This window comes from Aulonocara sp. 'chitande type north' Nkhata Bay, linkage group LG10 (genome assembly GCF_057382095.1).
Source record: "Aulonocara sp. 'chitande type north' Nkhata Bay isolate Kocher_YH1m ecotype deep benthic linkage group LG10, A_spYH_male_GT1.1, whole genome shotgun sequence".
NCBI classification, from domain to species: Eukaryota; Metazoa; Chordata; class Actinopteri; order Cichliformes; family Cichlidae; genus Aulonocara; species Aulonocara sp. 'chitande type north' Nkhata Bay.
The window spans coordinates 14432048-14444060 of NC_141353.1; the positions used below are offsets into that span (position 1 = coordinate 14432048).

The 12013-nt window shown below is 39.2% G+C and overlaps 2 protein-coding genes across 2 annotated transcripts; one reads left to right on the forward strand and one right to left on the reverse strand.

Annotated features, from left to right (window-relative positions):
• Positions 1-2479: 2479 nt before the first annotated feature.
• On the reverse strand, positions 2480-6386 carry LOC147320444 (transmembrane 4 L6 family member 1-like). Its single transcript, XM_086308447.1, has 5 exons — positions 4699-6386; positions 4191-4256; positions 3101-3237; positions 2828-3014; positions 2480-2734 (listed from the first exon to the last, which is right to left on the reverse strand). The coding sequence occupies exons 1-5, from the start codon at positions 4873-4875 to the stop codon at positions 2726-2728; spliced, it is 576 nt and encodes a 191-aa protein (XP_086164573.1). The 5' UTR covers positions 4876-6386; the 3' UTR covers positions 2480-2725.
• Positions 6387-7648: 1262 nt separating this feature from the next.
• LOC147320445 (mannose-P-dolichol utilization defect 1 protein-like) lies at positions 7649-11945 on the forward strand. The gene is made up of 7 exons (XM_086308446.1): positions 7649-8069; positions 8302-8367; positions 10005-10137; positions 10368-10453; positions 11094-11209; positions 11329-11439; positions 11530-11945. The coding sequence occupies exons 1-7, from the start codon at positions 7979-7981 to the stop codon at positions 11650-11652; spliced, it is 726 nt and encodes a 241-aa protein (XP_086164572.1). The 5' UTR covers positions 7649-7978; the 3' UTR covers positions 11653-11945.
• The last annotated feature ends 68 nt before the right edge of the window (positions 11946-12013 follow it).

Genomic DNA, 12013 nt, shown 5'->3' on the forward strand with positions numbered 1-12013 from the left:
GGATTAAATACAAGCAAGTTTCTTGTACATTGCTTGAATGCACAACTAGATTAGTGTGAGACACATGTTTATATGTCAGAACCCAGCTCAGAGTATGCGACAAGAAATATGGAGCCCACACATAGACTTAGGCTAACGATACCAAAAATGGCTTATCCTCCCAGGACCTGGTGTGTGCACATCACATTTTGGGTTATTTAGACCAAAATACTCAATTTTGCTCTACATGGCCTGAGATCCACTTATGAGGACGTTATACTGCTACTATTCTATTGAAATTTTAAATGAATGTCCTCATATGTGGCTCTCATTTTTCTTAGAAACAAAAATCAGGTAAAAAAAAAAAAAAAAGAGTGAGAATGTGCCAAAAAAATAAATAAATAAATAAATGTCAGTCAACGAGCATCCATAAAGAAGAGAGAAGCAGAAAAAGGGATATTCTGGCAGGGCTTTTTACAGTGTACCTGAGTCTGAACTGCTCAGGTGTTCTGCTTCTAAGTTTGGGACAGCTCTAACCACCAGTTACATGAAAAAGATAGACGCAGGGCAAATGGGGCTCGTCTGCAGAGTAATCTTGACCTTGTAAGATTTTTGAAGTAAGTTATGTAAACGCTTGTTTGTATCACTTCGTAAGGTTTCACTTAGTGCTCTGCATCTTCCACTTGCATAGAAAAATTTGGCTAGTTGTCTCTTTGGACTTGCCTTTGGAGGAAGTCTGTGATTTCATTAGTCTCAGGTTTGGTCATTTGTGATGAGATCCTATTCTTTGAACTATATTTGCTTAGTAATGGTTTTTAGAGATGGCTTAATATTCTCAGAGTGTTGAATATAACTAGACCACTTGTCTGTGTTTCTTTGCTATGAGTGGTGTTTTTTTCTTTTATTCTTCTGTCCATTGTAAGTTGTTTTTATTGTCTTTATTATTAACAGAAAAAACCCACCACTGAATAAAGCCAGGCTGTTGTGTGGCCTTGTGGATGATATCCACGTTGGGGTTCACTGGGGTTCAGTCTGCTTTACCTATCCATGGCATAGAGGTGATTTGGGGAAATGATTTGGCTGGAAATTGGGTCTTGGCTGAAAATTGGTTACCCATTAAGTCTGCTATTCTGAATGACAGATGGGTGTAGAAGTCTGTTAGAGAATACAGGGTTAAGCCCTAATGACTTTTATGATCTTCAGACAAAAGGTATGAGGACCTTTAGCAGTGGGATAAGTGGTTATCAGATGACTCACCTGTGAAATTGATAGACCGTGTTAATGGTTTGCGGCAGGTCAGTTGACAAAACAGAACCTAAAAAAGCCGCAGGTCAAGATGAAACATTTGTGTGACCAGAACTCTGAGAAGTCTCAAGTGGGTAAAAGGGTGACCAGGACACCAACCCCTGGATCTGATGAAATTTGCAGGGTCATATCCTAAAGTGCGGCAAGCGTCAGAATAGAATTGTCTGATTGCTACTCAAGACCAACTTTACGAATTGTTAAACGTGTCGAAACCATATAATGTCTTCGCTTTATCTCTGTGTATGTCAAGCTCTGTAGATTCTCCTTCCTCAGCAATGGATTCAGCTTTGATTGCTAACAGTGTGATGGTGCATTCAGACATGTCTTTTTATTTTCTTTATTGTACTTTTTTATTTATTTAAGAGCCCCCAAAGTCTATGTGTGATCTATCTTTTCTTGTCAATTACACATATTCAAAACGAGTGAGTTTCTTTTGTTGTTGGAATGTATAACAGCCACCACTTCTTAGTGTGAGAGACATGTTCAAAAAGCAGTGTAAGATAACAATGTCATACATCGACACTGTTATTGCATGCTCAACACACAGCTTTGTTTTGCCGCTGTGTACCGATAATATATATATATAAAGCTGTGTGTTGAGCATGCAATAACAGTGTCGATGTATGACATTGTTATCTTACACATGTATATATATATATGTGTGTGTGTGTGTGTGTGTGTGTGTGTGTGTGTGTGTGTATACTTTTGTAATTTCTAGGCTTAAATGTCTCTGCAGTTATATTGGGCATCAAGCAAATCGAAGGCATATGTATTAGTATATATCAGTACATTAGTATATTATCTAGGCACTGTACTGACAACGAGAGAGAAACTCATGCTGAACAAAACATGTTTGGTGTCTGGGCAACACTTAGGGTGAGGCAAGATTACTCAGCTGCCATAAAGGTTATCATGAGATCTGAAGTTCCCTTCCTCACCTTCCTCACACACAGCAATGTTTTGAGTGCTGTGGATTGTATTTTGATTGATTATTCTTTTTAGAAAAACCGTGAAGTTTGTTAATGCATCTGGAATATGAAATCGCATTTATACAGGATAGATAGACAGAATAAAGTTTGTGTGGAGTGAAACAAAGAGGTGCACTCTCAAATATCACTGCAGTTGTATTAGTATATTTTTTAGTGACTGTAATGACAAAACACAAGACAAATGTGTAGCTGTGGACCAGAAGCATTTATTTTCAAGCAGTTTATTAATATCTGACTCTATGATTAGCGTGAATTATTTGCAATACTGTACTCGTTTCACAGCGGACGCTAATGTGTGTATGTAACAGCAGCCTCAAGCATATTAAAATACCCCAACAATACTTTTAGAGCAAGCATACACTACAGATGTACTGAAGGCAGGAACACTTCTTTTAGACTCCTCTTCAGATGTGGCGTAAATGCAAACAGTCAAAAGCCTCCTGATCAGAAACCTATGCATGCTGTAATTTGAAAGAACAAACATCAATAAAACGAGGGAGCCGCTGGTGAGTGTAACTTATGTGAAACATCAATGTGTGGTCTTTTTACCTCACCTCTTTTTTGTCACAGGTTCCAAACAGAGTGCCGGCAAGGCCATTGATTATCTGCATGGCACAGAGCAACCCCTGCAGGCAGCTGGCTATGAGCAGAGTCATAAACAGCGCAGTATTGAACAGCACCACATTCTTTGGCTCACTGCACTTCGCCCACGACTTATAGTCAGTCAGGTAGGTCATATTGCTGCGTGAAGAAAAGAGGTTTATGAGCAACCAGAACTTATTGAGGATTTTAACAAGTGTCTTTGGAAAACTGCTTCTGCTTGTCACCTGCTTTGGAAAGGTCTCTGCCAATCACCGGTTTCAGATTTGCAGAGGGGGCCATTTGTTAAGCCAAGAAATGCTGCGATGAAGCTGTAAACGGCACCCGCCGCACCCAGTGCAGCAAACAGAATAGATAGGAACATCTGCCAGAGTTAAATGACAATGACAGGTCATAAAAACATTTCTATTGCAGATTAAGATATTTGGTATTAACAGTGAATTCTGAGCAGCTTTTAATATTTCACCTCTGTTCTTCTAAGATTTGTGTGAAACTATTATTTATAAGTTTAAGAAAGAAAAGCCAAATAACTGTCCAATGTCCTTTCTAGCTCCTATCCTATCACGAACTACAGACTGACGTCCCAACATACCTCTATTATTAAAACAAGATAATAGTTTCTAGTCAAGACTCACAGTTGTGCATGCATGTGCATGTCATAATGGTGTTTTGTTTTGCTTAACTGTCATTGCATTGTTCTATTCTCGATGCAAATCTTTCGTTAAGCTTATTGTTTAATTTGGCAAATTGTTTGGCAAAAAAGAAGAAGAAATGAATTGAGTTAGTATTTGTGGTAATTTGCTGTCTTATCTCACATGGACTTAAATATTGCGTAATAATGATACAACACCAAACATATTTCTTCTTTTTGGAAGTGTCTCTCCGCTTGGTCGCACACCCGTAAACACTTACGTGTGAACTGAATATATCTGCTTTAATGTCCTTCCTCATACTGCCATCCTACCAGTATATCTTATAGCAAAGCAGTCGCACCACATGATGCTATCACCTCCAGATAATTTTGAATTCCAAGTATCCAAGTGTTACAATCCAAGTAGTACAATCATTTTTCTTCGAACGCGATGATGTTGATAGCGCCCCCATGTGTACTTGAAAACTGTCCCCTGTTGTTGTTGTTTTGTTTGTTGCAGTTTTTGCTTAAAGGCCTTTAAGGTTTTGTGAATACAGGACACTTTTTATCCTTTATATAGAGACTTTGGCAGTTCTTCCTGATCTTGCAAGTAGTCATTTAACTACAATTCCTTTACCAGTTACTGAGACGTACCTGTCACCAGAAATGTGTTCAAAGTTACTCACCCCTAAGCGATTTGCGCAGCACCCGTGCTCTCCAGTCAAGTGAATGGAAAGTGCTGACATGAAAACCTGTGGTGGTACACACAGAGTTAAACTACTCTGCATGCATCATCAACAAGAAACCAGTTCAACAGCACTTAAGTTAAGTTCAGCCACTCTAAGCCTTTAAATAGCACCAAATTTTCAGTAAGATTTGAAGAGCTTCTAGATTAAACAAATTCCAGGTTGTTGTTTGTTTTTGTTTTGTTTTTTTCTTTTAACCAACGCACAAAATCTGTACTTGGAGTAAACTATTCTGTAAAACCATTTATAGTCTGTTCAAATTGAGGTTTTACAATATATTTTATAGTTTACACCATCTATCAGACCATCTATTAGATGTAATAATAATAATAGTAATAATAATAATAATAATAATAATAATAATAATAATAATAATAATAATAATAATAAAAATAAAGACTTGGCTCCCACCCTTACAATCCAGCACATAAGAGAAGTGAAAACTCACCAATAAACCTCCTCCAATGAGTCCCCCCATGTACATGACCTCTCCAGTGATGTGCTGTTTTTTCACATACTCTGTGCTGAGGTCGGGGAAGAACAGCACGATGTTGCAGATGATGGACAGAAGCACCATCGGGTACAGAGTATAGGCAATGATACGCGAGCATTTTCCAGTACACATGTTGTCACAGAGAAAACTAACCAACTGTGATTAAAGACTTTCTGTTCATCACGTTTTAGTGCACATCCTTCCTGTTTTTTGGGTTTTTTTGGTCTTCTTTTTTTTGAGAGGAAAGACGTCCTACATGAAAAAAAAAGAAGTTTGAAGCGTATTTGCATTGGTGGCTTCATTTTATTAAAAATAGGGAGCTGGTAGAGTAGTTTTGAGCCAAAACTGAACGTCTTTATCGAACATCCATCCCCTGTGAAAATCGCAGGTTTCTTAATGGTGGTGTCATAATGATGATGGTTCAGTGGTAGGGTCGCTCAAAGTATCCGCTGTAGGGAAAACAAAAGGCCTAACTAATTACACCTGGGCATAAAACCTCTACAAATTTGTGATCATTTATATAAAATCTACAGCCTTTATCTGTTTCACTGATCTGTTAAACTCACATTTTGTTGATTTAGTTATCAAATTTTCACCAGCGGGAGGTTTCCTACTTTTGATACCAAAATAAATTGCTACAAAGACTCAACAAAGAGCAATAATAAAAACTACTACTCCGAAGTCTCAGCACCTCCTCATTTAGGACTGTTTTCTATCTGATTTTCTCCCCCACCAAAAATGGGCTACTCTTAAGCGAGAACACCCTGGGATGAAAACCAGATATGATTGTAGTCTGTTTTTTCATACTTGGGGAGATTTTCTGTGCTTTCTTGTAATCGGAATTCCAGATGTGTGGGAGGCTACAAGCAGGATTAGTACGTCACATGTTTTGGTCAACCCTCCAGTACACCCGCAGATAATGCCCTCTCCTACGAAGACACTGTTGTAGCTCAGCTATGAAATAAAAAATGTGAAATTTGTTTCAGAGCTTTTAGCAGAGCATGAGAAGTAGATGTCAGTTAAGTACTTTGCACACAACTGAATTCAGTTATGTTCAAACTGTGCAGTTCTCCAGAAACATCCCATAATAGCAAAGCAGTCGCACCACATGATGCTATCACCTCCAGATAATTTTGAATTCCAAGTATCCAAGTGTTACAATCCAAGTAGTACAATCATTTTTCTTCGAACGCGATGATGTTGATAGCGCCCCCATGTGTACTTGAAAACTGTCCCCTGTTGTTGTTGTTTTGTTTGTTGCAGTTTTTGCTTAAAGGCCTTTAAGGTTTTGTGAATACAGGACACTTTTTATCCTTTATATAGAGACTTTGGCAGTTCTTCCTGATCTTGCAAGTAGTCATTTAACTACAATTCCTTTACCAGTTACTAGTGTTGGGGAGTAACGGAATACATGTACCGCCGTTACGTATTTAAAATACAAAATATGAGTAACTGTATTCCGTTACAGTTACCGTTTAAAAAGGTGGTATTTAGAATACAGTTACTTTGTTGAAATAAATGGATTACACTGCGGTACTTTCCTGTTTCATATTGTCGCGGGTCAGGACTGTTTGGGTTTTGTTTGACAGCTACGTTCTGTTGTTCCAGGCGGCAGCGTTACGGTTGCCATGGTTACAGGGCGACGCTCTATCTCTCGCACGGCTGTGTGTTTCCTGGGTGAGAGAGCGCCTTTTTGTTGTTGTTGTTGTTGTTGTTGTTGTTGTTGTTGTGCTAAGCTAACAGGCAGAATGCTACAAGAATAGCTCGAAAGAATGTAGCCTCATGGGCAGTATAGTCCGTGTTGCAGGGAGAATGGACTGCCATACCCGTTATGTGTCTGTGAGCAAGAGGAGGGAGAAAAAAGGATAATGGAAAGGTACGAGCAGTCATCGAGAAAAAACGGGAGCTGGAAGCATGTAAATATAATAATAACCACTGCAGCCAAGAAGAGTGCCTGAGGAGCCCAGTTGTAAGTAAGCTATTAAGACTCGACTGTACACCGTGTTCTCCTCCGAAAACAATAAGTTCCGTTGGAGCAGTCTTTCAACGCCTTTCTCTGTCTCTCGCAAGAAAAGTTGACCCACACAACAAAGTAAAGCTATTTTTCGGCTAAAAGCCCAACACGGACCCCGCCGTATTAGTCAGAGGTCCCTTTACTAAGGTTCGGAGCCGCGGACCTTCAGTAATGGTAATAAATCACACAGCAATAGTACATTCACGTTGTTGTAAAAAGCATGATAATATATTAAGTAATCCAAAGTATTCAGAATAGGTTACTGTCATTGAGTAACGTAACGGAATACGTTACAGAATACATTTTGGGGCATGTATTCTGTATTCTGTAATGGAATACATTTTAAAAGTAACCTTCCCAACACTGCCAGTTACTGAGACGTACCTGTCACCAGAAATGTGTTCAAAGTTACTCACCCCTAAGCGATTTGCGCAGCACCCGTGCTCTCCAGTCAAGTGAATGGAAAGTGCTGACATGAAAACCTGTGGTGGTACACACAGAGTTAAACTACTCTGCATGCATCATCAACAAGAAACCAGTTCAACAGCACTAAGTTAAGTTCAGCCACTAAGCCTTTAAATAGCACCAAATTTTCAGTAAGATTTGAAGAGCTTCTAGATTAAACAAATTCCAGGTCGTTGGTTGTTGTTTGTTTTTGTTTTGTTTTTTTCTTTTAACCAACGCACAAAATCTGTACTTGGAGTAAACTAGTCTGTAAAACCATTTATAGTCTGTTCAAATTGAGGTTTTACAATATATTTTATAGTTTACACCATCTATCAGACCATTTATTAGATGTAATAATAATAATAATAATAATGATGATGATGATGATGATAATAATGATAATAATAATAATAATAATAATAATAATAGACACTGTAGCTCAGCTATGAAATAAAAAATGTGAAATTTGTTTCAGAGCTTTTAGCAGAGCATGAGAAGTAGATGTCAGTTAAGTACTTTGCACACAACTGAATTCAGTTATGTTCAAACTGTGCAGTTCTCCAGAAACATCCCATAATTATAGTAACCTCTTTGCCATTACAACAAAGACTACAAAAGCTGGATAACATTTTTTTTCTCTTGGAAACTGTGGTTTTATCTCAGAGGTCAAACGTCTGGCTCTTTATCCTCTTTGGACTCCACTGTAAACACTGGGAAACCTTTGGACCACTCCCCCTGTTGCTGATGATCATTCCCGGCTACGGCTGAGCCACTATGGCCACGTCAACCATCAAAGAGTTTCTTGTAACTTATTTAATGCCAGAAAAATGCTACTACGAGCTCTTCCTGAACTTTCACTTTCACGGTGAGGCTTCCGGCTGACACTTTCAACCGACCGGGTGAAATGGAAACTTAATTTTTCCAGATGCAGATGAGTGATAGCGGGGGCTGGGCGGAGGGTGCGTGGGGACGAGGGAAAGTAAAGATGTTGGTTTTTTGGTTTTTTTTTGCCTTTTGCCACCTACAGTGCAAACTTATTTGGAGATCTGACGTTGAGGTACATCTTCATTGTCTGAGAGTTTTCTTTTGTGTTACAGTGCCATGCCTAAAGTTCGTACTAAACAAAACTGCCGGATTCTGGATCATACTGGACACATTCCTGGGTAAGACGCTGTGATTTAATCATGTGTTTCAAAGCAGATCACAGCATACTGTATCAGTGACAAACGAGGTTCATTAATAGGGCAGTTTCACATTTAAGAAACAAAACAAGAAAAGACATACTAACGCAATCGCATTTTTCCTCCCTCTAACCTCCCTTTACACGATAATCATGATGGATAATAATCAAATCAACATAACATTTTGTAAGACTCCCTCATTGCTGGTGCAGATAACATCTGGCCAAGCGGTTAAGCCACCGCATTAGCATGTCGTCTTCATGCAAAATGCAGAAACAAATGACGGCGGGAAACGGATTCATGCCACAGCACAATGCACATGAATATTTGCGTATTTATGTGGTTATTACCATGTGGCTTTTTTTAGGGGGACGGTTCCAAAAATTCTAAATTTGTCACAGGCAGCTCTCAGTACAGGTGAGCCAATCAGAATTGCAGGACATTTTCAGTCCCACCCATGAATTTAGAAATAATCCATGCACAAAATTCTTAAGCATAAAACACTGCTCTGATGCAAAATGTAAATCTAGCTGAACAAATGGTTCCAGTATGCTATTTAAAATGCATATGCCTCTTGCAAACCAAAATTGCATCTTTATCTACTCTCCCAACTTTTTAAAACTAATTCACATGTTTAATATAAGCCAAAATAAGTTGAGTAAATCCACTTTTTTCTTTGCTTGCTTGTTTTTTGTTTTGATTTTGTTGACATAGGTCCATTTTAGTTAATATAATAATAATTGTGTCCCAGAATGCATGCGCAACCTGCTTACTGTAACCTCTTTAGTCTGGGAAATGAAGAGTATAAATAGACATGATCAAGCCCACGTACAAACACCATGGGTACACCAAATTTCAGTGCCAGTATTTTTCTAGTCTTTTGTGACCACACTGAGTGTGTCCTTTTGACCAATACAACCCTGTTACTCATATTACCAAAAAAGACAAAATATTTTCAGTTTCCCTCCTTTATTTATAGAACTACATTTATCCTTGACTTTCACAGGTCATTCCACTTGTGTGGTCCTGGGGATTTTTAAGATTTTAGACTTTCAGGTTTTAATATTCTCTTTGATTCCTAGTTTGTTTAATGTTCATGTTTGGTTTGTGTGTTTTTAGCACATTTAGTCTAAAAACTCTTCCCCTCGATTAGTTATCTCACCTAGTTAGTTGTTCCTTATGTTTTGTTTTTAGTTTTGCCTTCCTTGTCTCCTCCTGTGTGATCTGGATTAGTTGTGTCCCCCCCACGTGTCTCCTCTCTGCCTCAATCACACACAGAGAGGTGATTGTCCTTTATCAGAGTTTCTGTTCACTTCCCCCCAGTGTGTGTGTTCAAGCTTTATGATTCACTAGTGTATCGTTTTGAGTTTCCCCATTTTGACTTCGTGTTTTGCTTTTATGACGACCTGCAAACAGTTGATAAGCGGCTCGTTTTTTTCTTTATTTCAGTTTACCTCTCTGCGTCTGCATTTTGGCCCAATTTTAGAATGACGCTGACTGACTCAGATGTTTGACTTGCAATGAGTGCTTTCTGTCTTTTTCATGTTGGTCCAGATATGGACCATTAATTTCTCCTCTAATGACCAAATGTCACCTGATTCCCTGTTGTTTCCATGCAGCACAACTGCCTCAGTTGATAAAGATGTTATGGGGAGGAAGTGCAGAGGGTCTGAGTCTTAGCGCCTTCTTCTTGCAGCTTTATGCTTTCTCGTGTCCTGTTGTGTACGCTATGGCCAACAACTTCCCACTCTTGTAAGTAAGCTGATGCGCAGATCACACCGTTCGTAGGATTTCCCATTCATGCCATGCTTTACACCACTCAAGTTCAAATTCTCAGTCTGTTCATCATGCATGACTCACTTGCTCAAGCCCTGCATAGGCACACCCCAAATCCTCTCAACTTAAACACAGTGGGTGACTTAATTTTTTTACCTTTTCTTTCTGTGCTACCTTAAATGTATTTCACTTGAACTGTTCAACAGTGCCTGGGCTGATAGGCTCTTCATGCTTGCCCAGACAGTGGCGATCGTCTTCCTCATCCTCCATTATCGCGGTGATACGGTCCGAGGTGAGCACATGCATCTGCAGATTTTGCAGAGGCAGAGTACAAAGAGCAGTACAACATGACATACTTTCACCGAGGCAGGCAGGTCCCTCCACACTAATACAAATAATTAAGCGGTGACAGTGACAGTTAAGACAGTGTCCCCCAGTTTTTATGTTTTCAATTTGATACTGATTTTTGGAGATTTAACACACAGTTGCTTTTTTTTGGCCCTATTTCTCAGGGGTAAAGGATTAATTAAAACAATGCCCGGATCTGGATTGACTCCAGGAGTTAATCAGCGGGTTAAGGCATGATATTTATGACTTGAATGTGAAACTATTGGAAATCTCCAGCACTTGGCTGCTTCTTCACAGAAATGAACTTTGAGTGACACTTTAAGGAATCAGCTGCGGTCATGCAGGGTCTGAATTGCATTAAAGAACCTCTGTGTTTTTTGTGGTCATGCAGAATCAGCCAGATTCTCCAAGTGTTATATTTGGAGCTGTTATATCTGAACATGGAAAAAACAACACAGTGATGTAGTGATTGTAGGGTTTGAACAAAGTCCCTCAAGGACAGGGTGGCTGTGCTTTCAAATAGCGCCACCTTGTGGTGTTGCTGTATTCTTCATATATAATTGTGGTTTCTGTTTCTGTTGCAGGAGTTCTGCTCCTCTTTGCTCTCTGTGGTGTAATGCTCCTCCTGCGCTCCTATGCAGCAGCAGCAGTCATCTCAGTGATACAGGCCTCCAGTTTGGCGGCTTTCATTGCAAGCAAGGTAGCAACTTATCAACTTGCCTCATTTATGAGCTGTTCTATGATAAATGTGATCACTGAACTGTAATTTTTCTTTTTTAAGTGCACGGTGAACACATTTAGTGGATTTGTTATTTACAGGTTCTCCAGGCTACAACAAACTATCACAACGGCCACACGGGTCAACTATCCACTCTGTCAGTGTTGCTTTCATTTGCAGGCTGTCTGGGTGTGGCCTTTGTTTCTTTACAGGTATGCAGTTAAGAATTACTAGCAGACATATGTGCACAACCGCATAGTTGTGGTTATACTAACTGGAACAACTTGAAACTTTTTTTATAGGAAAATGGAAACTCTCCTGTGAGTTTGTCACACATACTGTCAGCCTGTCTCAGCTGTGTCCTTCTGGCTCAGATCCTCTGCTACAAGGCCGGCGCTGTCAGCACTACAAAGAAGACAGTGTAGAGCACAGTGATGATGCTGCCTGTTATTATATTGTGCCTGAGGTTGGCCTGTCAAGTACGGAGCCAAAGTAGCAGTAAATGTTTACAGATTTTTCCTTTTTAATATGTCCAAATGCCACTGTCACGTGTTTTGTGTGAAATATTATGTCTGTTTTAGGTTATTGTGACCTAAGGGGATAGAAAAAATACTTTGTTGACCACCAGGGATTCAAATAAAATGACTTTATTCTCACAGAAACAATTTTCACTGTCTGCGGCTATGACAAAATATTTTTAAGTAATCTGGCAGCTCTGTGTCTTTCTGTTGAGCCATTTCAAATTTGCATCAACATCAAACTAAAGTTTACCAGATTAAACTCGCT